Source organism: Microtus oregoni, unplaced genomic scaffold (assembly GCF_018167655.1).
Source record: "Microtus oregoni isolate MIOR12 unplaced genomic scaffold, Mior012 000054F_ref0000373, whole genome shotgun sequence".
NCBI lineage: Eukaryota > Metazoa > Chordata > Mammalia > Rodentia > Cricetidae > Microtus > Microtus oregoni.
This window is the reverse complement of record NW_024543830.1, coordinates 2,576,397-2,600,562: the sequence shown is the minus strand read 5'-3', so window position 1 is coordinate 2,600,562 and position 24,166 is coordinate 2,576,397. Positions and strand designations below refer to the sequence as shown.

General features: G+C 40.0%; 1 protein-coding gene across 4 annotated transcripts in view; it reads right to left on the bottom strand.

Moving 5' to 3' along the window:
* LOC121437877 (aryl hydrocarbon receptor nuclear translocator) overlaps positions 1-24,166 on the bottom strand; it is a 69,599-nt gene that overhangs the window by 5,779 nt on the left and 39,654 nt on the right. For 3 of the 4 annotated variants that reach the window (XM_041637987.1, XM_041637988.1, XM_041637990.1), the window contains 14 exons: positions 23,857-24,070; positions 21,687-21,900; positions 20,100-20,202; positions 16,643-16,708; positions 15,633-15,718; positions 13,650-13,726; positions 9,160-9,294; positions 7,104-7,178; positions 5,913-6,064; positions 2,365-2,475; positions 2,097-2,187; positions 1,382-1,505; positions 1,091-1,193; positions 583-730 (listed from right to left, as the gene is read on the bottom strand). In XM_041637987.1, coding sequence (XP_041493921.1) covers positions 583-730; positions 1,091-1,193; positions 1,382-1,505; positions 2,097-2,187; positions 2,365-2,475; positions 5,913-6,064; positions 7,104-7,178; positions 9,160-9,294; positions 13,650-13,726; positions 15,633-15,718; positions 16,643-16,708; positions 20,100-20,202; positions 21,687-21,900; positions 23,857-24,070 — 1,699 coding nt within the window. The remainder of the gene's footprint in view (positions 1-582; positions 731-1,090; positions 1,194-1,381; positions 1,506-2,096; positions 2,188-2,364; positions 2,476-5,912; positions 6,065-7,103; positions 7,179-9,159; positions 9,295-13,649; positions 13,727-15,632; positions 15,719-16,642; positions 16,709-20,099; positions 20,203-21,686; positions 21,901-23,856; positions 24,071-24,166) is intronic. The other variant, XM_041637989.1, reaches the window with a different exon arrangement.

Genomic DNA, 24,166 nt, shown 5'->3' with positions numbered 1-24,166 from the left:
CCTTCTGTGTATTTTTACACAATTCTGAAGCCTGGCTTGTTTTCATTTTTTTACTTTTCTAAATATTATTTATACAAGAGAAATAAGCCTAATATATTCACTATATGTTATATACATGGATACAATGCCAAAATTTTCACTATTTTCACAAATAAACAGTCGATGAATATAATTACTAATTTTCTACTTTGGTACTGTGTACACAGTCCTAAATGAAGACAATTACTAATTTTCTACTTTGGTACTGTATTACACAGTCCTAAATAAAGACAATTACTAATTCTCTACTTTGGTACTGTATTACACAGTCTTAAATGAAGACAAACTCTTTGAATTTGCTCTAAACAAGCCTGAAATCACAGTTGTTTAAACTGTTCTGACTTAAGGTGAAAATGTGAAAACCATAGGTACTAAGAAGATTTTTTTTTTTAAATCTTTGGTATTATAATCATGTGGTTGCTCTCAACAAACATGAACATTATAAGTAAGATCAAGAGAGGGATCGGAGAGGAGGTGTCTATGACGACAATAATAAATTCACTTATAGGGAAAAAAAGACCCCAACAAACAAAAACAACATACCTGGGCAGAGAAGCCTGGCCGGGTACTAGGGGTCCAAGTTGGAGCTGCTCCCTGGGTAGGGTTGGAGTGACGAGAAATCTGGGCCAACATCTGCCCTGCAGAAGATGACGGCTGGACAATGGTCACAGGAGGGCTCAGACCACTATTCCTAGGAACAAACAGACAGGTAAAAGATTAAAAGGGAACCCTATCAAGGAAGCTATGAAACAAAGGACAACCAAATTCTAGCCCTAGATCCCTCTGATTCCCTTGGAGTTAAGGAAAACCTGATAAATCTGAAAACCATGAAGAAAGACTGACAGCACACACTGACCACACAGAGAGCTACAAGGCAATAGGACAGGTGCAAGGAATAGGCGGAAAAAGCAGCTCCTTTGTCTCACCCTAGGTCCAGTGAGTTCTACTGCTTTGTCTGAAACGACCAGAGAAAGCAAGGGAAGAATGACATGCGGATTCACCAACTGAATCCTGCAGAGCCCTGTCAAGCAGCACACACATATGGGCTCACCTGAAGTTCTCTGCCGGCCGGGGGGTAGGAGGGAATGAGCTGCCCTGGGAGAATAGCTGTTGGGTGGCAGGGGCAGTGCTGGAGGAGATGCCTTTACTCTGATCTGTGGACCAAAAGGAGTTGGGGGAGGGCCATCAAGGGGCTGTAGTATATAGTTTAATAAATTCCTATTTACTAAGAAGTACATAATTTAGGTGGAAGTATGCTGGAAGACTACTGATTGGGCAGTAGCAGTCCCATCAGTGATGACAAAATCAGACTGTAAAAGGAATCTGCAGAAGAAAGCTGTACCTGCACTGATGTTGGGATAGATTTCTGAAAACCTTGGATCCCTGTCCTGGGCAAAGAGACCATCTGACTTTTCAAGGGGCTTGCTGTGTTCTGCTCCTGTAGTTGCCACAGGCTGGACAGAAACCTAGGGTATAAAATAATGAAAACAATCAATAAATGGTTAATGTAGCAATTCAATAGCATTCAACTTCATATTCTCACTGATACTGGGAGTTTTTAGGATTTATTTTATTTTATTTTATTTTACTGAGACAGGGTTTCTCTGTAGCTTTGGAATCTGGAACTTGCTCTATAGACCAGGCTGGCCTTGAACTCAGAGATCGGCCTGCCTCTGCCTCCTAAGTGCTAGGATTAAAAGTGTGCACCACCACTGCCCGGCAATTTTTTTTTTATCTTTTTTAATTATGCATGTTTGTATACACATACACACATGAATACAGTGCCTCCTGAGGTCAGAGGCATCAGACCTGGAGCTAAAGTTACGGGTGGTTATGAGTCACCTCACCCACTGTAGGTACTAAGAACTGAACTTGGGTCTTCTGCAAAAGTGGCTAACTCCCTTAACTGCTAAGACATCCTGCCAGCCTCGAGATACATTTTTAAAAAATGTTCACTTACCAAAAGCTACGGAGAAACCCACCCTGTCTCGAAAATCCAAAAAAAAAAAAAGTCCACTTTCCTCTTAAAAGAAAAACACACACACACATACACACACCTGGGAATGGTTATAGCTGGCTAGCCCATCTCTTCCTGGTACCATATCCAATTCTGCTTGCTGCTGCTGCTGCTGTTGCTGCTGCTGCTGCCTGTTAAGTCAAATGTCAGTGTGGGAAAGCAATAGGGAAAAAAGATTTTTGACAAAGAATTTGGAGAAAAGGCCTTTAAAAACATAAAACACATAAAGCAACAGTAAAAATATGATTGCACATCACTATTTTCTGGCTAGTGACTGCTCAAAACATAATTACTTCACCATTTCTTACCTGGATGCCAGCTGCCCTGTACCCATCTCTAGGGATAAACTGGTTGTCGGACCTAGCTGTGACCTCTGAATTGTGTTAGAAAGTGTAGGCCGTGGTTCCTGGCTAGTGTTCCTAAGAAAATAAAGTAGACAAGAACACAGAAAGGGGAAACAAGGAATGACTCATATAATAAATTCCACATACTGACCTGTAATGGGAGGCAACACTAACAGATCTTTACAAAGTGCAGTCCCATAGGTAGCCTATGACCTTGGTTTCAGCAAAAAGACGTATGTTATGGACTACATGGTACTAACTGAAACATGTCTAAGAAACAAGGGTTTATCCTGTTTTTATTTGTTGTTCTGAAACAGCTTCAGACAGCCCGGGCTAGCGTAAACTCACAAGTATGGTGACTTAGTTTCTGATCACCTGCCTCGACCTCCAAGGACAGAGATTACAAACATGCACCATCACATTCAGTTTATGAGGTGCTGGGGATCAAACTCAGGGTCACATGCATGCTAGACAGGCACTCTACCAACGGAGCTATAGTCCCACCCAGCAGGTTTGTTTTCTAACTCCTTCAAGCTATTTGATTCCTGGGTATTGTGAATATGTGTGTGCCCATATCCCGAGTTTTTAAAATTGTAAGAACTAAAATGAATGAATACATTAAAACAATTTGATCTTTTTGCTTTTTTAAGACAGAGTATCTCTATGAAACCCTGACTGTACTGGAACTCTCTAGGTCAGTGGTTCTCAATCTTCCTAATGTTAAGACCCTTTATTACAGTTCCTCATGTTGTGGTGGCCTCAATCATAAAATTATTTTTGTTGCTACTTCATAATTGTAATTTTGCTACAGTTAAATTGTAATGTAAATATCCAATATGTAACCCCTATGAATGGGTCATTTGACCCTAGGGGTCATGACCCACAGGTTGAAAACCACTGTTCTAAGTAGACTGGGCTGGCCTCAAACTCACAGAGATCCGCCTGAGTACCACTATACCTTGTTAACAATCTGATCTTTAAAAAATAAGTTCAAGCCAGGCACGGTAGTGCTCAACTTTAATCCTAGCACTTGGAGGTCTGCAGAGGCAGGGGGATTTCTATAAGTTTGAGGCCTATGTAGCATTCCTATGCTACACAAAACTTGCATAGGAATGTTTATGCTTCATCCTGAATAGCCGAATAGTAGAAATAACCCAGTGTCCATCAACTGATAAAGAGAATGGGCTCTCCATGTTTATTTAGTACATTACACCTGACAAAAAGCTATCTGGAACTGATACTCACTTGCAAAAGAAAAATTAATTTTCTCCAATGGAATCTCATTAGGTGTATTAACCACACTTCTCTTCAAAGTAGGATCCTGTCTATGAGCGGCTGGCCAACATCAAGTGTACTCAGTGGTATTTTTGTAGACTTTTTGTCTCATATTGCTCTGTTTGGGCATTTTTTATTTGCCTTATTTGTTTTTTGATATACGTTTTTATTTCTGCTTGTGTGGGGGTAGGTGTGTGTGTGTGTGTGTGTGTGTGTGTATGCGCGCGCGCGCACGCATGCATTAAGAGAAAGGAAAGAAAGGGTATGGAGTTAGATAGGTGGAAAGAACTAGGAGAGGGGGGAAGTGTGATCAGAATATAGTGTATGCAACTTTAAAACAAAAAAATGCTATATTCATAAAATGGAGCATTAATTCACAGCACCAACAATAAAATGAGGTACTAACAATATCACATGGTTGACCCAGGAAACAGTGAGACCACTCACAAAGGAACTATCCTGTGATTTACATATCTCTAAAATAAGCAGGTTTATAGACATAGTGAATTAAGAGTTTAGAGGAAAGGGGAGAATGGACGATTTTAGTGGGTAGGGATGAAAATGTTCTGAAAATAGATGATTCTACGAGTTACATGACTATATAATAAACTAAAAACAGTTCCTGTGTCATGGGTGGGATATATGGCCTGTGCAATGTAGTTAAAGAAAATGTTTTAAAACCCTGAGAGCTAGGGGCTGGAGAGATGGCTCAGTTGGTTGAGAGCACTTCCTGTTCTTGCAAAGGATCCAGGTTCAGTTCCCAGGACTCATGTGGCTTCTCACAACTATCTCCAACTCTAGTTCCAAGGGATTTGATCCCCTTCTGACCTCTGAAGACATCAGACACATACATAGTGCAGAAAGATACATGGAGGCAAAACACTCAAAACTGAAGGCTTGGCATGGTGTTGCATACCTGAAATCCTAGAACTCATGGGGCAGAAGAATAGAGATTGCTGTGAGTTCAGGTCCAGCCTGGTCTACTTAATGAGCTTCAGATCATTCAGGACTACATAGAGAAGAAGCCTTGTCTCAAAAAACCAAACAAAACCAGACAAGACCAACAACAACAAAAAGCAAGTTCAGAGAAAGGAACAAAAATTAATAAAATTGTGTGATGCGACCATGCTCTGCAACAAGACCTGACTCATGGATCAACTTTAATCCGTTGCCTGTTTTATATATGAAAATTCCAGGAGACAGCCATGTTATTTCTGTGTCCGTTTCACAACAGCAGAGCTGGGCAGCTGCAGTAAAGAACATATGGTCCAGACAAGGCTGAAGCATTTATCGTCCTGTCCTTCACAGAAAAGTCTGCCCAACTTTGTCCTAGATAAAAATCTTCCTAGACTAGAACACTGGTGGCTAAAACAAAATCATGGAGGCAAGTGGAGCACACCTTTAACTCCGGCATTCAGGGAGGGAGGTAGCTATCTGTGAATGCAAGGCCAGCCTGGCCGACAAGTCAAATTCCAGACCAGCCAGGACTACACACCAAGACCCTGACTTAAAAACAAATACAAAACCCTTCCAAAAAATCCTGAGGAAACAGTTCAGTGGTACAGGAGTTTGCCTACTTTCTGCAAATCCCTTGGTTTGACCATTAGCAGCACAATAAGTAAATTAACTAATAAAGGAAAATAAAACTATTACTAAAATAAAACCTAGAAAATTGAAATAAGAATCTTTCCATCTCAAGAACTAATCTTTAAATTACTGTTTTATTTGCACCCTCTTACAGAAAGAAAAGAAGTTCACTGAGTAGACTGCGTCAGCAGTAGGTATGGGCACTGTCCATAGCATGAACTACTGCTGCTTATTAAAACTTCCTCTACCGTGAGCCAGTAGACGGTTTGGTGGGAAAAGGTGCTTGCTCCCAGGCTGACAACATAGGTTCACGCTTGGGCCCCACTTGGTGAAAGGAGAGGACTACTCCCACAAGCTGTCTTCTAATGTTCATACATGTTCTATTCCATGCCAGAGTGATACACACCAATTACTAAATGGCTGTCAACAGCAAACAGAATCTACCTTACTCTCTGCCTCAACTATATCAAATTCTATAGAAAGCTGTTAAGTGAGGACTCTCAAACTAATGGTATTTTATAAATCAAGACTGACGAGAAGGCCATAAGGTTAAGACTTGCTCTCTCCCACCCCCACCCCACTCCACCCCACCCCAGGGGTGGCCACAGGAGGAATAACCCAACATGAGAAAAAGATAGAAGAGTACGTACTTCACATTGGTGTTGGTACAGATAATATACTCAATTTCATCTGAATAAGGGTTTTGGAACGTAAATGAGCTGGTTCTCATCCAGAGCCATTCTCGGTTCTTAGATCGGAATCGGAACATGACAGATAGCACCTGGCCTTTTAATTTCACCACCTGAAAGGGTTTTCATCCATCAGTGGACTTAAAGAAAAGTAATAATCGTCCCACTTTTGCAACCTCAGGACTCTTGTGTTGTTGTCCTTAAAGCACCAGTCTTTTTCAATGGTCAAACAAGAGGAAGAGGAGATTAAGGGGATATATATATCTATCAAGTATCTTCCCAGAGCTGCAGACTGCATGACTGTACAGTCAGGGGGAGCACAGAAGAGACTGTCTCCATGTTTCCTTTTCTGCAGACACACTAGATGAACTGGCTTTGTAAGTCTATACCAGGAATTCCAGTTTGGTGACACCAAATACATTTTACACATTATTTACCAATCCCAGCTATTCTTCTCAAAACTTGAGAATTTTGGTTTCCATAAAACCCTACATACAGGAAGCCTTAGTTTTGCTAGAGTTTTAGTTCCTGCTCTTACAGAACAGAAGACAATCTTTTAGTCCTCCATTTCTAATAACAGCATATTAGCAATTAATATTTATTTTTTATGTATCAAATGCTGGGCTGTATGTGCCTTACGGCATTACCTTATTTACCTTCCCACAAACTCCTACCTCTAAGTATTAGTATAGCCACTGTATCAGTAAGATCACTACAGAGACTTGATTAACTTGTAAAATATAAAGAATAGTTATCCAAAGCCAAGTCCACTATTTTCACGAGCTTAGGCCTGAAAATTACAATTAGTTACAAGTGAGTTAACCTTCAGTTATCTATAAAAGAATTCTGAGGAAACTTTCCTGCTATGATCTAAGGTCAGTGAAACAAGTAATACTTGAAGTGCTTTGAAGATAATTTCTTGGATACAGTTAGTCGAGTAGAAGATAGTAAGTAGCTAAAGCCCAGCAGAAACACCTTGGATTTTTATCTAGTTTCAAAGTATTATCATTTTCTATTTCTTAGAATATAAGCTCAGTATAAACTATAGTATCCACCACAGTGCTCAAATGAACACTGACCAGTAAGTATCTAGAACAAACATAAGGAATTGAGCAAAATATGTACTCAGACCCAAACCAGGAAAAATGTTACCTGTTGAAAGCTGTCTCTTAGAAGCTGTTGATCTTCAGGATGACAAAACTCTACAATATTCTTTCCTAAGAGCTCCTAGGAGGAGAGAGAAAAGTAAAATGTACATCTTCCTGTCAGCTAGAGATGTCAATGTTATTTCTTGCCTTTATCCTACTATAAACAGGTGTGTGGAGGGGGAAAAGGAAACAAACAGAAGACAGAAGCAGAGCCAGTGAGACAGTGCAATGAGTACTTGCCACTAAGCCTGGTGACTACATGGTGGAGAACTGGCTCCTGCAAGCTGTCCTCTTAGCTCTAGCTGAGCTCTAAGGACATGCACGTATGCATGTATTTGTAGGCCACAAACAGCAGCTGAAAACAAAGGGCCTTTCTTACAAAGTCATCTTACTGGCTGTCTTAATGATAGCAGTTTAGAGGAGAAACTTTTGTCAAGCAAACCCTATAATCTCAGCATCTCAGGAGGCTAGGACATAAAGATTTCCAGTTTGAGGTAGGGAGTGAACCTATCTCAGGGGGGAAGAAAAGACAGGGAAAGAAAACCACACATAGATAACATTCATACCTTGTAAATATGAAGACTTGAGTTTGGTCATTAGAATATGTGTTTTCAAAAAGGTGGGGGAGTTGAGGTGAGACAGAAGAAATGGCTCATCCCTTAAGAGCACTTCTTGCTCTTGAAAAGATCATACACCAGGCAGTTAAAAATGAAGAGCCAAGTTGTAGGATTTACAATCCCTGAACAACAGTTCCTATAAAGTAGCTGTTATCAAGACAAGTGTTCTAACCATATAAACCCAGTTTCAGGGAATCCAAGGCATTCTTCTGGCCTCTGTGATACCAGATAAATACATGGTACACATACATATTCAGGTACTCACACCTACACATAAAATAAAAAATAGCTGGGCATGGTAGTGAACGCCTTTAGTCGAAGCACCTAGGTGGCAAAGGCAGGCACATTTCTGAGCCTGAGGCCAGCCTGGTCCAAATATATAGAGTCAAGGCTGCATAGTAAAACACTGTTTCAAAAATAAAAAATAAAATCAAGTCAAGTGTGGTACATTCTCACAATTCCAGAGGAACCACAGACAGGTGAATTATGGGAGTTCAGAGGCCAGAAAGCTTAGATAGCTTTTCAAGTTCCAGGCCAATGAGAGGCCATGCCTCAAAATGAAAAAGACAAATGGTACCCAGTGACCCCCAAGGCCGTGCCCTGGTCTTACCTATGTGCACACACAAAGACTTTCTTCTAAAAGCTTATTTCCAACTTTAGTTCTTAGCATTTAGGGCTCTGAGTTGATTTTTGTCTATGGTATGATGATTTTTAGGGGTAGTGGTGCATATAGATCTGATATACTCTACTTGTTACATCTTTTCCCCTTGAAATGCCTTAGCACCTTTGCTGAAAATCCAATGACCATGAATGTAAAAAAAGGCTCTCTTCTGGTCTCGTCATCAGAGCAGATCAGTAAGTTAACACCTCCCTATAATAATGCCACACTGCCTTGACAAGGCAGTGGATCAAGATGTAAGTAAATCCTCCAACTTAGTTCTTCATTTTCAAGATTTCTTCTTCACTGACCATTTCTTACATATATAGCCAGGCTCATACAGATCACAGAGGTCATGTATGTCAGGGAGAGTTAACGGATCTACTGCATGAGAACATTCTAATAACCAGTGCTACACTTACATTTATTATAGGTTATTATTCCATTAGTAATTATATAAATTACCTAAATGAGAGTAGCTATACTAGAATAATTAAAATAAATATTTTAGAATTATCTGTATCAATGTCAGAAATAAAAAGTAAGCATACATTTATACCCACTATTTCCATGTGGTTTCATAAACTATATTTCTTTATATGGGGTGACAGCCTTGGTAGGAAGTTGAGACTAGATTTTGCTATTAGTAAAGTAGGAGCATCTCTTTTCCTGAACTGGACTGCTATATTTTGATCGTCCCTGGAATTACATAGCCATGTAACCTCAACATTAGCACCAGAAAGCAAAGGCCTCAGTATCAACAATGTAGTTAAGGCCATTCTCACCTGTGGCTGGTAGCCAACAGTAGCCACACAGCGATGATCTACAAAAGTGAATATCCCCTCAATGTTGTGTCGGGAGATGAACTCTGTTGGTTGGCAAATGTTACTCATGTCTGTACAGTTGGGAGAACTAGTTACCTGAGAGTGGAGAGAGAAAATGAGCCAAAATAATACCATTACTTACAAAAAACATTTTCAATCCTCTTATGAGTATCTGTGTAGATATGAGACTATCAGATTTAGGAACTTATAAGTGTTTCCCCCAGAAATGCAAAAATGGCAATCCCAATGAGACGCATAAAGTCTAGCTCTACTCCTAGACATGTTTTCTTTACTACGTTAGTAAAGTAAAAAATATATGAATGCAACTCTAAACTAGCTTCCTGTTATTTGGTTGGCCTGTGTTCATTATTCAGAATGGCTCAAGTTTCTGAGAAACTTAACTGTGTTCAGGAAAAGAATCAAAATCAAGGTGCTAGAGATGGTCGAATGGCTAAGGACACTGGCTGCTCTTCCTGAGACCCTGAGTTCAGTTCTAGAACCCATATGGCAGGTCACTTGAATCGAAATGGGTTAGTTTAAGTCACAAGAGCTAGCTAAAAACAAGCCTAAGTCTCTGTCATTGTCTGGGAGCTGGTGGGACAGAGAAAGACTTGTCACATCTGTAGTCTAAGCCAGGGCACATATTTCCACAAAGGACCTGAGAAAGCTTAAAAAGAAAAGTTCCACACACAAACAAGAAGCCAGATAGTTTCCTAGTCTGCAGTCTCTTAGGTGGACCACATCGTACAGAGGTGTAGTTCCTGACTGCTGCCTGCAGGCCTGAGCCAGCCAGCTCCAAGTGCAGAGCCATGTGGTAGGTTTCAGGATGGCTCACATGGTCAGAGAAGGCTGTGGGTACACAGTGAAGCAGCCCAGGTTAGAAAACCTTTAAACAGATACAGCAAAAACTGGGTATAAACAATCATAGGAAAATCTTTAAAGAAAGAGTAAAGTAATACAAAGGAAAAATGCTACATAAGGATGGGAAACACACAGAGCGTCCGGATCCTGTGTGGTGCTTTGCCCAGTTGAATTTCATGAATGCTGATGAGTGAATGGCAGCTGCTAAGACAATGGATTATGGAAGGGACTGCTGAATTAAAACAGCACGTGTGTGTGTGTGTTAGAGATGTACTGGCATTTGAATGGAAGTTGGGGAATGTGTTGCACTGGGGAAGGGGTTATGCCTTTGTTTCCAAAGAAAATAAGTTGTGGTTTTCTTCAAAATTAATAAAGATCAGATTTGATTGGGGAGACCTCATGAAAATCTTGGCTGTAGACATAAAGAAGAAACCAAGAAAGACTACAGGACAGATGACGTATATGCTGATTCCTCTACTATAGGAACAGCTCTGAGACTGGATGATACATGATAAATCTTGTTGGCTACAGAGTCCTCATGGCTTATAATTATATGTCATCCTTTCATATGATATGGATAGAGATTATATTGGTTATATAGTCCAAATGGACTTATAAAGTTGATAGATGCCTTCTACCTGCTAAAACATAGAAAAAATTATCTTTAAATGACTTGTGCACACCACACATTCCAAACTTGTATTAATGCAGATATATGTTACCTTTAAAAGTTTATGCATTTTTCAGAAAGAAACAACAGGACCAGACCCCAATGAAGACAATTAGGCCAGGTGATCCAGCCTCTCAGAATGCCTCTGCTTGCAGTTTCCTCAAAATTCTGCATCAGAGCAACTGCAAAGCTGCTAGCTAAGATAGTCCAACCTCACAGACTGCTTCAGCCAAGACTTCAGGCAAGCTCTACACTTTTCCATCACACAGACACTAAACAAAAAAACAATATAGCTAGCTCTCCCAGGACTTGACGAATATACTAATTTTCTCAGGGTCCCCTAAAGATGCCATTGCCCCAGACAACAAGAAGCGATCTAGAGAATATGATGCCCACAGTCCTAAGAGGTAGGATGGGTGGTTTTTGGTCATTCACTGGGTTATGGATGTTTGTCACTGTTCAGTGGAGTTGGTTACAAGTAGTTGTTCATGGTCAGGAACAAAGCTGAACAAAGGGGATTAGATTGAGGAACTCTTTCTGAAGGGACAAAGGGGGGGATGTAGTATAAAAATGATTAAATAAAATGGTGGATTAGCGAATCTACTTTTGAACAATCACTAGTCTCAAATATTTTACATTGGTATGGATTTTTGTATATTGATAAAAAAATTAAGGTTATTTTTATTATACTTTATATATGCTTCTAATCTTAAGGTATTGTACCTATGTGGCACATTTAAAAACATAATTTAAAGTTTTAGTCCCTAAAAGTTATTTGCGATATGAAAGACATATTAGTAGTTAGTCATCTATAATAATCAAACTTGATATATTTAGATAGACAGAAGGTCTTCAAACACTTCAAAGATGTGTAAATGCACATGGCATTTATTTTCTTTTTATAAGTTTTTTTTAGATTTATTTAATTATGTATACAGCATTCTACCTGCATGTGTCCCTGCAGGCCAGAAGAGGGTACCAGATCTCATTACAGATGGTTGTGAGCCATCATGTGGTTGCTGGGACTTGAACTCAGAACCTCTGGAAGAACAGTCAGTACTCTTAACCTCTGAGCCATCTCTCCAGCCCACACATGGCATTTAAAATGTTTTAATGATATGAGACTTTTTTTCTGACAGGTGAGACACATATGCTTCTGGCAGCACTGATTTACTTCAAAAGAAGATAATCATCAAAGAAACTCTATATGAAATCTGCTTCCCTTATGGTAAAAAGCTAGCAAAAATTTGGGCAAGAAACTGCCCTTGCTGACAGTATACTGTCCAAACTGGACAAGCAGGTGCAAAAAAAAGGGGACTGTCAAACCTTGCTAAGACAGGGTAGGACAGTACTTCAAAATTCCCTGTTTCCCAGAAATGTCTATTACGACATAGTAGGCCTGTAGGCCAGAGGTAGATGCCCCAACATTACAGAAGAACTTTGGGCAACTGTCTAGGCAGCAAGATATCCCGTCACTACGTAATATTACACCCTTCTAAGGTCTTTGTTGAAGTTAGTCTAAGACCTAAAGTTTTCCTAAGTTATGACAAAAGGCAAATGAGGTATAAAACTTTAGACTCACAAAGATAAGATAAATAACAGAGCATTTTCTCTAATTTTGCCAAATACAAATGGACAGGATAATGTAACTGCAATTCTTACTTGATAACTGCTTTGTTGTATATAATTTTACTATGTTAAAAGTTAACGACTTTCCTTTGTAATTAGACAAAGTGGGAGAAATGCTGTGGAACAATTTTTGTATACTGTAAATATGAATTACTCTTACTGGTTAATAAAAAGCTGACTGGACTATAGCTGGGCAGTAAGAGATTGGGCAGGAGAGCCAGACTAGGATGAAACTAGGGAGATGGGCAGAGTCAAGGGCTGGAGAGATGGCTTAGAAGAGCACTCACTGATCTTCCAGAGGACCCAGGTTTAATTCCCAGCACCCACATGGCAGCTCACAATTGACTGTAACTCTAGTTCCAGGTAGCTGACAACCTCAGACATATATGCAGACAAATAAACAAACAAACAAATAAGAGGGGTGGAGTCAGAGGAGACACCATTAAACTGTAGAGTGAGCAGAATGGGAAGTATATACATGAGGTAAACGAGCCCGGGGGCAGCACATAGATTAATAGAGATGGGTTATGTTATAAGAAATGAGCCTAAGCCTCACAACCATCTGTAATGAGATCTGGTGCCCTCTTCTGGCCTGAAGGCAAGCTTGCAGGCAGAATACTATATACATAATAATAAAGATAACATAAAAATGTTATAAATTATATATATGTTTGTCAAGCATTTATAATTAATATTAAGTATCTGTGTGGCTATTTGGGAACTGGATGGTGGGACAGAAAAGTCCACCTATACAAGTCCTAGCACCCATATGGCAGGTCAAGTGGTACACATACATGCAAGCAAAATACCCATAAACAAAATAAAAATAAACTTTAAAAATATTTTTTAAAATCTATCATAAGGCATGTAATAACAAAAGAAAACCAATTGTACTTGTTTTGCACAGGGACAAAAGAAATTAACCAGAAATGGAAAAGTAACTACTGCAAAACTATAAATAACAGAGTCAAGCAAAGCCTGGCATGGTGTTGCCTTCCTAAACTCCAAGCTCTCAAAGGCTAACGTGAAAGGATCCCTTGAATCTATAAGCTGGAGGTATACACAACACAGGGAAGTGTCAGCAGCAGTATCAACACCCTCTTTCACGCTCTTGACTTTTGGCAAATCTGAGAATAAGCAAGGTTTACTATAAATAACATATTTTTTCAGATTTTTAGATTTATGGATTTTTTCTATGTATTCACAGAGTAAAAAAAATTAACACAAATAAGTCCTGCAAAGATTTATTTCCTGATCTGAAAGCAACATAGACGTGAAGATTCACACTTGCCTGCAACCTGCCAATGGCCACTAGGCAGAATTTGCTCCCCTGGCCAGCCTCTGGGTCATCGTCTGGGAGGGAGACACCTTCGTGAAGGAAAACAAGAATGACTCAGAGATCTCAAACTCAAATCCCTTTAAAGGCAAGTGACTAAAGGTTCACCAATACATTTCAGGATATATTATACCAAATCATAGATAAGAAAACTGATGTAAAGATCAAATAACTTACCATAGGTTAAACTGCTGACATAATGCCAGAAAGAAAATGCAGTTTTTCCAAAACAATGTTAATTTTTTCTTAAAATTTTCTTAAAAACAGGAGTTGAGAAAAGGCTCAGTGGTTAAGATCACTGGCTCTTCCAGAGGACCCAGGTTTAATTCCCAGCACCCACACAGCAGCTCAAAACCATCTGTAACTCCAATCCCAGGGGATCTTATACTGTTTTCTGGACTCTGGGGGCACCAGGCAAACAGGTGGTGCCCAGACATACATGCAGACAAAACACCCATACACATAAAATAAATAATAATTAAAACTTGTCTCTCGGGGCTGGAGAGATGGCTCAGAGGTTAAGAGCATTGCCTGCTCTTCCAAAGGTTCTGAGTTCAATTCCCAGCAACTACATGGTGGCTCACAACCATCTGTAATGGGGTCTGGTGCCCTCTTCTGGCCTGCAGGCATACACACAGACAGAATACTGTATACATAATGAATAAATAAATATATTTAAAAAAAAAAAAACCAACTTGTCTCTCTTTTCTCTGCATTTCCGGCTTCTGTAAATGCCCATTTCCCAATAACACTCTTCCAGTGGGGAAGTACTAAAGAAGGTAAGATTTGGAAAGCTGATTTTGCTAGGCATGGAAAATCAAGTCTGTAATCCTGACACTTGTGAGGCCGAGGTAGGAGAGCACCTTCTTAAGACAAAACAAAAATCTGATCTGAACACAATACCACCTTTGTCGCATCTCTGATTTAATCTCAAATTCAAATAAAAGTATTCTACTCACATCTACACTTTCCAGAGAAAAGTCCCCTTTTAAAATTACTGCAATCAAGAAATTTTCCATTTACTCCTCAAAGCCTCGCTCCCATTTCAGTTTGCCCAAATTAATTGCATGACATTCTAATGTTTCCAGCTGGGCATAGTGATGGCACACCTTTAATCCTAGCATTTAACTGGCAAAGGCAGGTGGAACTGTGTGAGTCTGAGGCTAGCTTGGTCTATATAAAGAGTTCCACGATATCCAGGGTTACATAGTGAGACCCTGTCTAAAGTAAAATAAAATTCCAGTGTTTCTTTGCCACAACTGCTTAAAGACATAGTATTTAGTGTAAAATATTATGAATTTGGACATTTTAAAACTATAATATAATAGTTACTTGGTTATTTGTTTGTTCATGTTTGGCAATTCCAGGAAGAGGTTGAAATGGGGAAACTGCTTGAACTCAGGAGTTCCAGGGCAGCAATAAGTATCTATTTTATATATGATATTACATACTAAAAAATGAGTAAGTATCAGCAATATACTTTAAAAGATTTATTTATTTTTGTGTATTTGCCTGTGTGAGTTCAGGGCACAGAAGAGGGTATCAGATCCCAACAAACTGGAGTTGTAGGTGGTTGTAACCCAACATATGGGTGCTGAGAACTGTACCCAGGTTTTCTGCAAGAGTAGTCAGTGCTCTTAACTGCTGAGCCCTCTTTCCAGCCTCTTTTAATGTTTCCAATGACACATTCAGGAGGAAAAAAAAAGCCAGGAGGTAGTGGCACACACCTTTAATCCAAGCACTCAGGAGGCAGAGGTAGGAGGATCTCTGTGAGTTTGAGGTAAGCCTGGTCTACAAAGAGAGTTCCAGGATAGCCAGAGCTGTTACATAGAGAAACCCTGCCTAGAAAAACCCCATCAAAAGTTTTTTTCTTTTTAATTGACAATTTTCTAAGTAAGCAAGTGCATCAAGAGAGAAATTGTGACATCACTTTCTTACCTGCTGGAGGCCAGGCCTTGATGTAGCCTGTGCAGTGGACCACCACAAAGTGAGGTTCTCCATCCTTCACAGAGCCAAGGCCATTCCTGGAAGAGATAGGAAACAGGGGCATGTTCTACGAAGTCAACTTATCCTCTAAAAGCATTCATTCATCCACTTATTTACTTATCCATTTATTAGTACTAATATATGTATGATAAGTGTGGGGCTTTATATACCACCTAAAACCTGTGGAGGTTGGCAGTCAGAGGAGAAAACAACTCCGTGGAATCGAGTCTTTCCATCTTCCCTTTCGTGGATTGTGGGGACTGAACTCATTTTGAAGCAAGTGACTTTATCTGCTAAGCCATCTTGCTGGCCCCATTTGCTTGTTTATGTATGTATGTATGTATGTATGTATGTGTGTGTGGGTACATGGAAGTCAGAGGACAACCTAAGAAAGTCAGTTCTCTCCTTCTACCATGTGAGCTCCAGAGACTGCCAGCTGTCAGGGTTGGCAGCAATTACCTTTATCAGATGAGCCACCCCAGAAGCCCAAATTTTAGGGAAACAAAGTCTAAGCACCTTTAACTTCAGCTTCCTGGAGAGCCAGAAAACTATCTACTCAGTGCCTGCTCTTTCCCACCCCCAAAATAGCCAAGTTTTTAACCCCTGTTGAAGTAAACCACACCATATAACAAAAACACACACACACCAAGAAAAATAGGTAAAGTAGAAGCAACTTTCTTAAACAGAATGAGCAAGAGAAGCTTTTAAGTTCAGAAACTGGACACACACCTTTAAATAATAGCAGAACTCGGAGGCAGAGGCAGGTGGATCTCTGTGTCAAGGCCAGCCTCGGCTACAGAATGAGTTCCAGGAAAGCTAGGGCTACACAGAGAAACCTTGTCTCGAAAACACAAAAATAAGAAATAAGCTGAGAAACACTGCTAGAAAGTAAGTAACGGTGAGGTAAAAGAGAGAGAGTGGTTAGCTAAAGTAAACTCCGTTTTCATTGCTACGGATTTTACCTGCATCTATTCCTCAAAAAGCTCAGTCTATTCATGGAAACTGGGTCCACGGAGCTATTGCCACACCTGTTTTAAAAGACAAAAAAATAAAATTTGCAGGGCTATGATAAATAACAACAGGAGGAAAAGAGATCCAACTATATATATAAAACTGGCAACAACAAGGAAGTCAAGATGACTTGTCAAACTAATATTTTTATTGTTTTGTTTAATTGGAGACAGCACCTTTACGCCTAGGCTGGCCTGGAAATATCTGAGGCCCAGAGAGTGCCTTCAACTGACCCTTCCTTCTGCCACCAGTACCTGAGTGATGGTATTTCAAGCACGTACCAACACACCAACTTTATATGGTGTTGGATATTGAACCCATAGCTCCATGCATTTAGACAAGCACTCTACCAAAGATGTCACATTTCCAGACCAGTTAAAAACACACATGTACACACATGTCTGCATATATAATTCATTTATTTGGTGTGTGTGTGTGGGTCACTGTGTACATGTAAAGGGCAGAAGAAAATGCAGGGGAGCTGGTTCTCTCTCCCCACTATGTGGCTTTCTGCCTTTGAGACAGGCTCTGGTGCAGCACAGCATGACCTCAAACTCCCTGTCTGCCTGCCTTTAACTGCCAAGTGATGAGATTACAGGTAAGCACCACCATGCCAACAATTTAGTGGACTACTTTAAAAAACTGTTTTTAATAGTATTAAGACATAAAAATTTTACTTTTTTTGGGGGGAGGGGCATTTTGAGACAGGGTTTCTCTGTAGCTTTGGAGCCTGTCCTGGAACTTCGCTCTGTAGATTAGGATGGCCTCGAACTCACAGAGATCCACCTGCCTCTGCCTCCTGAGTGCTGGGATTAAAGGCATGCGCCACAACCACTGCCTGGCCTAAAAAAAAAAAAAGTTGTTGTTTTTTTTGTTTTTAAGAGTATTAAGACTTTTGCGTAGTCAGGTGGTAGTAGTAGCACATACCTTTAACCCCAGCACTCGGGAGGCAGAGGCAGGCGGATCTCTGTGAGTTTGAGGTCAGCCTGGTCTACATAGCTAGTTCCAGGACAGCTAGGACTACGCAGAGAAACTCTGGCCTGAAAATTCAAACAAACAGAATAACAATAAAAACAAAATAAAAAAAAAAACCTTTTGTGTATCCCAGGCAAGCACAATACCACTGAGCAGTAAGTCCCCTTTTCTATTTCATTTTATTTTTTATTTTTTAGAGATAGAGTCTTATTATGTAGCCTAGAACTGATGATCTTCCTCCCTTGGCCTCCAAGGTTCTAGGATTACAAGCATGCACTACCAGATCTTGACTGTTTCCTTTAAGACAAGATCTCACTATAGGCCATGCTGGCCTTATAGAAATCCTCCTGCCTCAGCCTTTTAAGGGCTGGCAAAGGCCTGTGCCACCATGCCTGGCTTTTCACTTCTTTAAAAATTAGAGAAGCCAAGCATGGTGACATATATGTAATGCCAGCACTTGGGAGGCAGAGATGAGCAGATCAGGAGCTCGGGGCTACCTACCTTCAGGTACAGTAAGTTTGAGGCCAGTCTAGGCTACAAGAGACTCTCAAAACAAAACAAAACAAAATAAAAACAGGGGATAAAGAAATGAATGGGTAAATTTTAGATAGACTTAAATATTAAATACATAATATTTAATACTAAGTATTTAAATACATAATATTTAATACTAAGTATTTTCATGCTATCAATCTAGCTAATCCTTATGCCAACGTTTTTAAATTTGACAATAGTATCTCCAGTATTAAGTGATGAAATCAAAGCACCATGTCTCATAATATCAAAACTAGAGTTCAAATCCATGGAATACTATGGATCAAAACAAAGCACATGGAACATAGAGGCAGGCAGATCTCTGTGAGTTTCATACCAGTCTGGTCAATATAGCGAATTTCAGACCAGCCAGGGCTACCGAGTGAGACCCTGTCTCTAAATACTAACATTCTGTCAAGTACAATGGTATACTCTCTCTACACCCAAGCTACTTGGAAACTCAAATGAGAGGATAACTTGAGTCCAGGAGTTTGAAATAAGCCAGGACAACATAATATGATCCCATCTAAAATAAAACAAACTATAGTAATCTGAATCCTAAACCATTAAACTATATAATATTGAATTTTGTACCTTTGCCAGGAAATTTTTTTAACTCCATTTCTCTTAAACATTCTCTAAGTAGGATATAGTCTAGCTACACTATGCAATCTGAGCTTATTTTTTGACTTTCATAAATGTTTTTTGGCACCAACACTTGGGAGGTATAGGCAGGAAAAGCAGAAGTTCCAAGGCAGCTGGGTTACATAAAATTCCATCTCAAAAGTCTGAAAAAACCAAAACCAAACTAACAAAAGAACACCAGGCCTGATGATGCACACCTTTAATCCCAGCTCGCAGGAGGCTCTCTGTGAGTTCGAGGCCAGTCTGGTCTATAGAGCAAGTTCCAGGACAGCAAGGGCAGAAACCCCATCTCAAAAACAAAAAACAAAACCAAACCTCCCAAAACAAACAAACAAAAATCTGAAAAACATAACCAATGAGATGGCCTATCAGGTAAAGGCACTTGCCACACAAGTCTTAGGACCTGAATTGGATTATTTCAACCCACATGGTCAAACGAGGAAACCACCTCCAACAATTTGTACTCCAACCTCCACACACATGAATCCACATCCACATATATCATGCACGCACAAGGTATCTTTTTAAATCTGAAAAACAACAAAAATGCCCATAATCCCAAAACTTAGATGCTGAAGCATGTTGATACTGAGTCTGAAGTCTGAATACATGTAAGTGGGAGAGGGGTAAGGTCTTAACCATTGAGCCATCACTCCAGATGGCCCTTCAACCTTGATGCTTGAGACAGAGTCTCTCAATAGGACCTGGGTTCACCAATCTGGCTAGGCCTCTCCAGAAATGGGATGAGCAGAGTGATCATGTCCAGCTTTCTCTGTGGGTTTTGGGGACTAAATTCAGTTTCTCATGCTTGTACAGAAAGCACTTAGTATTGAACTATCTCCTCAGATTCTCTATCCAGTTTTTTTAAAGACTTGTTTTTATTTTTTGTGTGAGTATTTTTCCTGCATTGCACAGCTGTGAAATAAAGTAATAATACAGAACTAAGGAGAAACACAGGACCTATCAACTATGCCGTAAGAATACAGAACTAAGGAGAAACACAGGACCTATCAACTATGCCGTAAGAATACAGAACTAAGGAGAAACACAGGACCTATCAACTATGCCACATTAAGTGTTGTTTCTGTAAGGACTATTTAGAACTATGACAAAACATCAGGTTCTTGAGAATTAAATATAACCCACTGTGACCAGGAACGTAGCTCTAGGAATTCAATGTTAATGCCTTCGACAGAATGGAAGCCTCAGCTGCTCGTTATTCCTACCACAACACAATCCCAACTTCACACTCACCTCATCCGACAAATAAACGACCTCCTGGAGCCCATACACATCCTCATGGAAGACTGCTGACCTTCCTTTTTCACTGTTCCAGTCTTCAGATCCAGGATTCGCCCTGGAGGAGGATGTGGAGAGCAATCTGAAGTTAATTCTTATGACTGGAAAAGAAGGAGATACAGGAGGCAAAGGAAGCACCCTTCCCTGCCCTCCAGTCGTCTTGTTTATGATAGAGATGCTTTTCTTTTTTAAAGCCACAACTACTCCAATCCCCATATAGGACTCTCTGTCAGTTCTAAGACAGCACTGGAAATGTCTCTGGGCAAGGCAGGAATTTCCATTCCAATACCGGAGGAAGCAGGAGGCACTGCGTGTGTCTCTCTGTCTATCTTGCTCTCTCTTTTGGTTTTAGGAAACAGGGCTCTCTGTGTAGCCCTGGCTGTCCTGGAACTCATTATTGTAGACCAGGCTGGCCTCAAACCCAGAGATCTGCCTGCCTCTGCCTCCCAAGTACTGGTATTAAAGTGTGTGACACCACTGCTTTGGCCAAGCAAGGTGTATTCTTATGCTTGATTTTTTTTTTCACAAAACTTCAGTATTTTTGTTGCTGCATGCATGAGTCTATTCATATACATGAGGTCAGAGGACAGCTCTGTGGAGTTATCTCCCCTCCACTTCACCCAGGCTCTGCAGGCTAAGCTGAAGTTGCTGGGCTCACACAACAAGCTCCTTTACCCACTAAGCCATCTAGCCAGTTTACTAATTATCTTCAGGCTTGGGGGTGGGGTGCCTTGTTTAAAAACTAGTGATTTTACATGCTAAGAAACGTATCTGTCTGAAAACAAAACTTTTCTCTCCTTTATTTACTAAAAAGAAAACAGCAGTAACCTCTGGGGAAACAGAAAACTAGAGAAGTAAAATGTACAAAAATCACAAAAGAAGGAAAAAACTAAACTACAAAATTAATTCAAACATGTCCACCACAGAGATATTAGAATTTCATGGATTTTTAACTACCAGTTATTTCTTTCCATTTTATAACTTCCTATACAGTTGCCCAGAACAAATAACACTCATTCCTCTACCCAAATGCTGGCAGAGGACTAAATCTCATTTAAATGGGTGGAGGAAGAATGACAAAGTAGAAACACAAGGGTAACAACCAAGTACTGTATACACTGATGAATAACCACTCTCCTATAATATTAGAATCTATTATCATAGAACCTAGCACTACGTCAAGCACAAGTTGGTATAAAAAAAATGGCAAATAATAAATGAAATACAAGCATAGATAGTTCTTTTATTATGTAGAGACAGGAGAAGGAAACTATTGCAACATTTTAATTTCCCCGTTTTTTTAACAGTATAATTAGGACACAAAACAACTTAAGAACACAACCACTTATGAAACATTTTCTAAGAACAAGCCACAGAGTAGATATTCTGCACATGAATAAAATTTAAGAATTATATTCATAAAGGGAAAATTTTTATAAGCTCTGTCAGATTCAACAAACCAATATAAGGGCTTAAATATCTCTAATGCCTCAGCAAAATAAAGACTTTTCCCCACTCATTTGTTATCCACCCAACTCTCACCTGTCAGGGCATTTTCTGAAGTAGACAGCTGCTCTCGGAGTTTATCCACATCGTCTGGGTGCACCTGATCATAGAGTGTGCTCCCGAACCATTCAGACTGTGGCTGATTCAAAACAGGAGTCACTGAATCAGAGACATAAACCACGCGGCCAGTCTCACAGGAGACAATAAACAGAAAGCCGTCCGCTGCCTCCAAGATCAAATGTTTCAGTTCCTGGTTAAGAAAATAAGTCAAGTCAACAGTGAACTCTGAAAAACCATATATTTCTAGTCATGAGAAACAGGAAGACCCTTTGTATATACACATTGCTCCATTACGAATTTCAGGCTCACATCTCAGCCAAGTCATGAGTTCCCATCCTAAATATACACTGGCAAAGTTTTTTACAATAAATATTTATTCCATTTTTCTAAGATGCTAGCTACCTCTTTTTCTTTTCTTTTCTTTTTTTTTAATATTTATTTATTTATTATGTATACCATGTTCTGTCTGTGTGTATGTCTGCAGGCCAGAAGAGGGCACCAGACCTCATTACAGATGGTTGTGAGCCACCATGTGGTTGCTGGGAATTGAACTCAGGACCTTTGGAAGAGCAGGCAATGCTCTTTTTTTTTTAAAATTATTTATTTATTTATTATGAGTACAATATTCTGCCTGTGTATATGCCTGCAGGCCAGAAGAGGGCAATGTTCTTAACCACTGAGCCATCTCTCCAGCCCCCTCTACCTCTTTTTCTTAAGACTCAAGGGAGAATAAAAAGGCTTACAATGATAAAGTTTTTGGAGGGGGGCAGGGGTCTTCTGGCCTTGGACTCATGGCAATCCTCTACAAGTACGGAATTAGAACTAACACGTATAGCTAATAACTGGCTTTTAAAAAAGGCATGGTCACAGTAATCACACACTGCATGTGTACACATATTTATTTTAGATAAGGTCTTATGTATACAAGGCTGGCCCTTGGGAGGATGACTTCCAACTTCTTACTCCTACCCTAGTGCTAAAATCACAGGTTATGAGCTACCATGTCTAGTTGTATTTGGTGTTAGGGATCAAACTCAGTGTTTTTTTTGCTTTCTTGTTATGAACAATCATATATCTTTTTTAGTTTTTGAAAAAGGGTCTTGCTACATAGTTCAGGCCGACCTAGAATTCTCTGTGTAAACCAGGCTGGACTTGGCTTCCTTAGTGCTGGGATTAAAGGCATGTCCTGGATTTCTAATTAAAATGTAACTTGTCTTCCACAGTTACTTTCATTCAAGGTTAGAGAGACTAAATAAATTTAGACATCTCACCTTTATATTTACCACAAATAAAATATTAACAAAAAAGCCATCCGGCTCTCCATATGCCTCTTTCCATCATTTTTCATTTATAATTTTACCACTCACATAATATGTATTATGTTCAAATTTAGGTCTTCTGGCAGTAGCATAGACTGAACCAAGGGTCTCCAGCACAGCCATAGCTCTTACATGGAGTTCCTGAATGACGGAACTATCTCTGCCATCTGTTTTCATGTGTATACCAAATTTAACAGAAGTATCATGGAGCAACAGCGACTGCCTGTTAGACTAGAAGTTGCTTCAGGGCTGAGACAGAACTTTTCCATCTTCTAGAATTCTAAACCTAAGGAATCCTGGTTCCGTGAACATGGTCCTCTCTCTGGCAGTCAGCCTCCTTCCACTTCACAGGCTGTATGTATGAGTCAAGATCTAAAACACCTACTACCTACTGCTAAACAGTGCTTACAACTTTTGTCTACTTCTCACTACCCCAATACTTAGTTATACCCAAAGATCGAAATTCTTTTTCTTTTTTGGGGGGGAGGAGTGGAGTTTCAAGTCTGTTGTCCTGGAACTAGTGCTGCAGACTGGGCTGGCCTCGAACTCATAGGGATCTGCCTGTCTGAGCCTCCTGAGTGCTAGAATTAAAGGCGTGTGCCACCACTGCCTGGCTCTGAAATTCATTTTTCCAACTTCTGAAGCTGGTCATGGTGACATGTGGGAGGTGGAGGCAAGAGATCAGGCCAATGTCGCTGCTGACAGTATAGTAAGTTGGAGGTCACATGAGACCTTACCTCAAAAACAAAACAAAACAACAAAAACCACACGAAATTAGTCTAAAGCTTTCAACATATCTACTCAGAGTCACTTTAAGTTCCAGAGACCTGATCAGTGAGGAAAGATGGCTTGTAGGAGCCATCAGTGGATGTGTTGCCAGTTCCCCTCAAGGACTTCATGTGAGAAACAGCCATTCGTAAGATGGTCAGCTTGTCTGGTTTTCGAGCCAGGGCGCTACAGGTAGGTACCATGTCTGACAGTTCTGTGATGTAAGCTGTCATCTTGTTCCGTCGCCGCCGCTCTATTTCACTATGATTTTCCCTGCATGGAGAAAGAGAGAGAAGCTCCATTCTAGGTGGTCATGTCTGGCCCTCTGGTATCAGGAGAGTGATACGGGTACCAGGTCAGCTGCTGAAA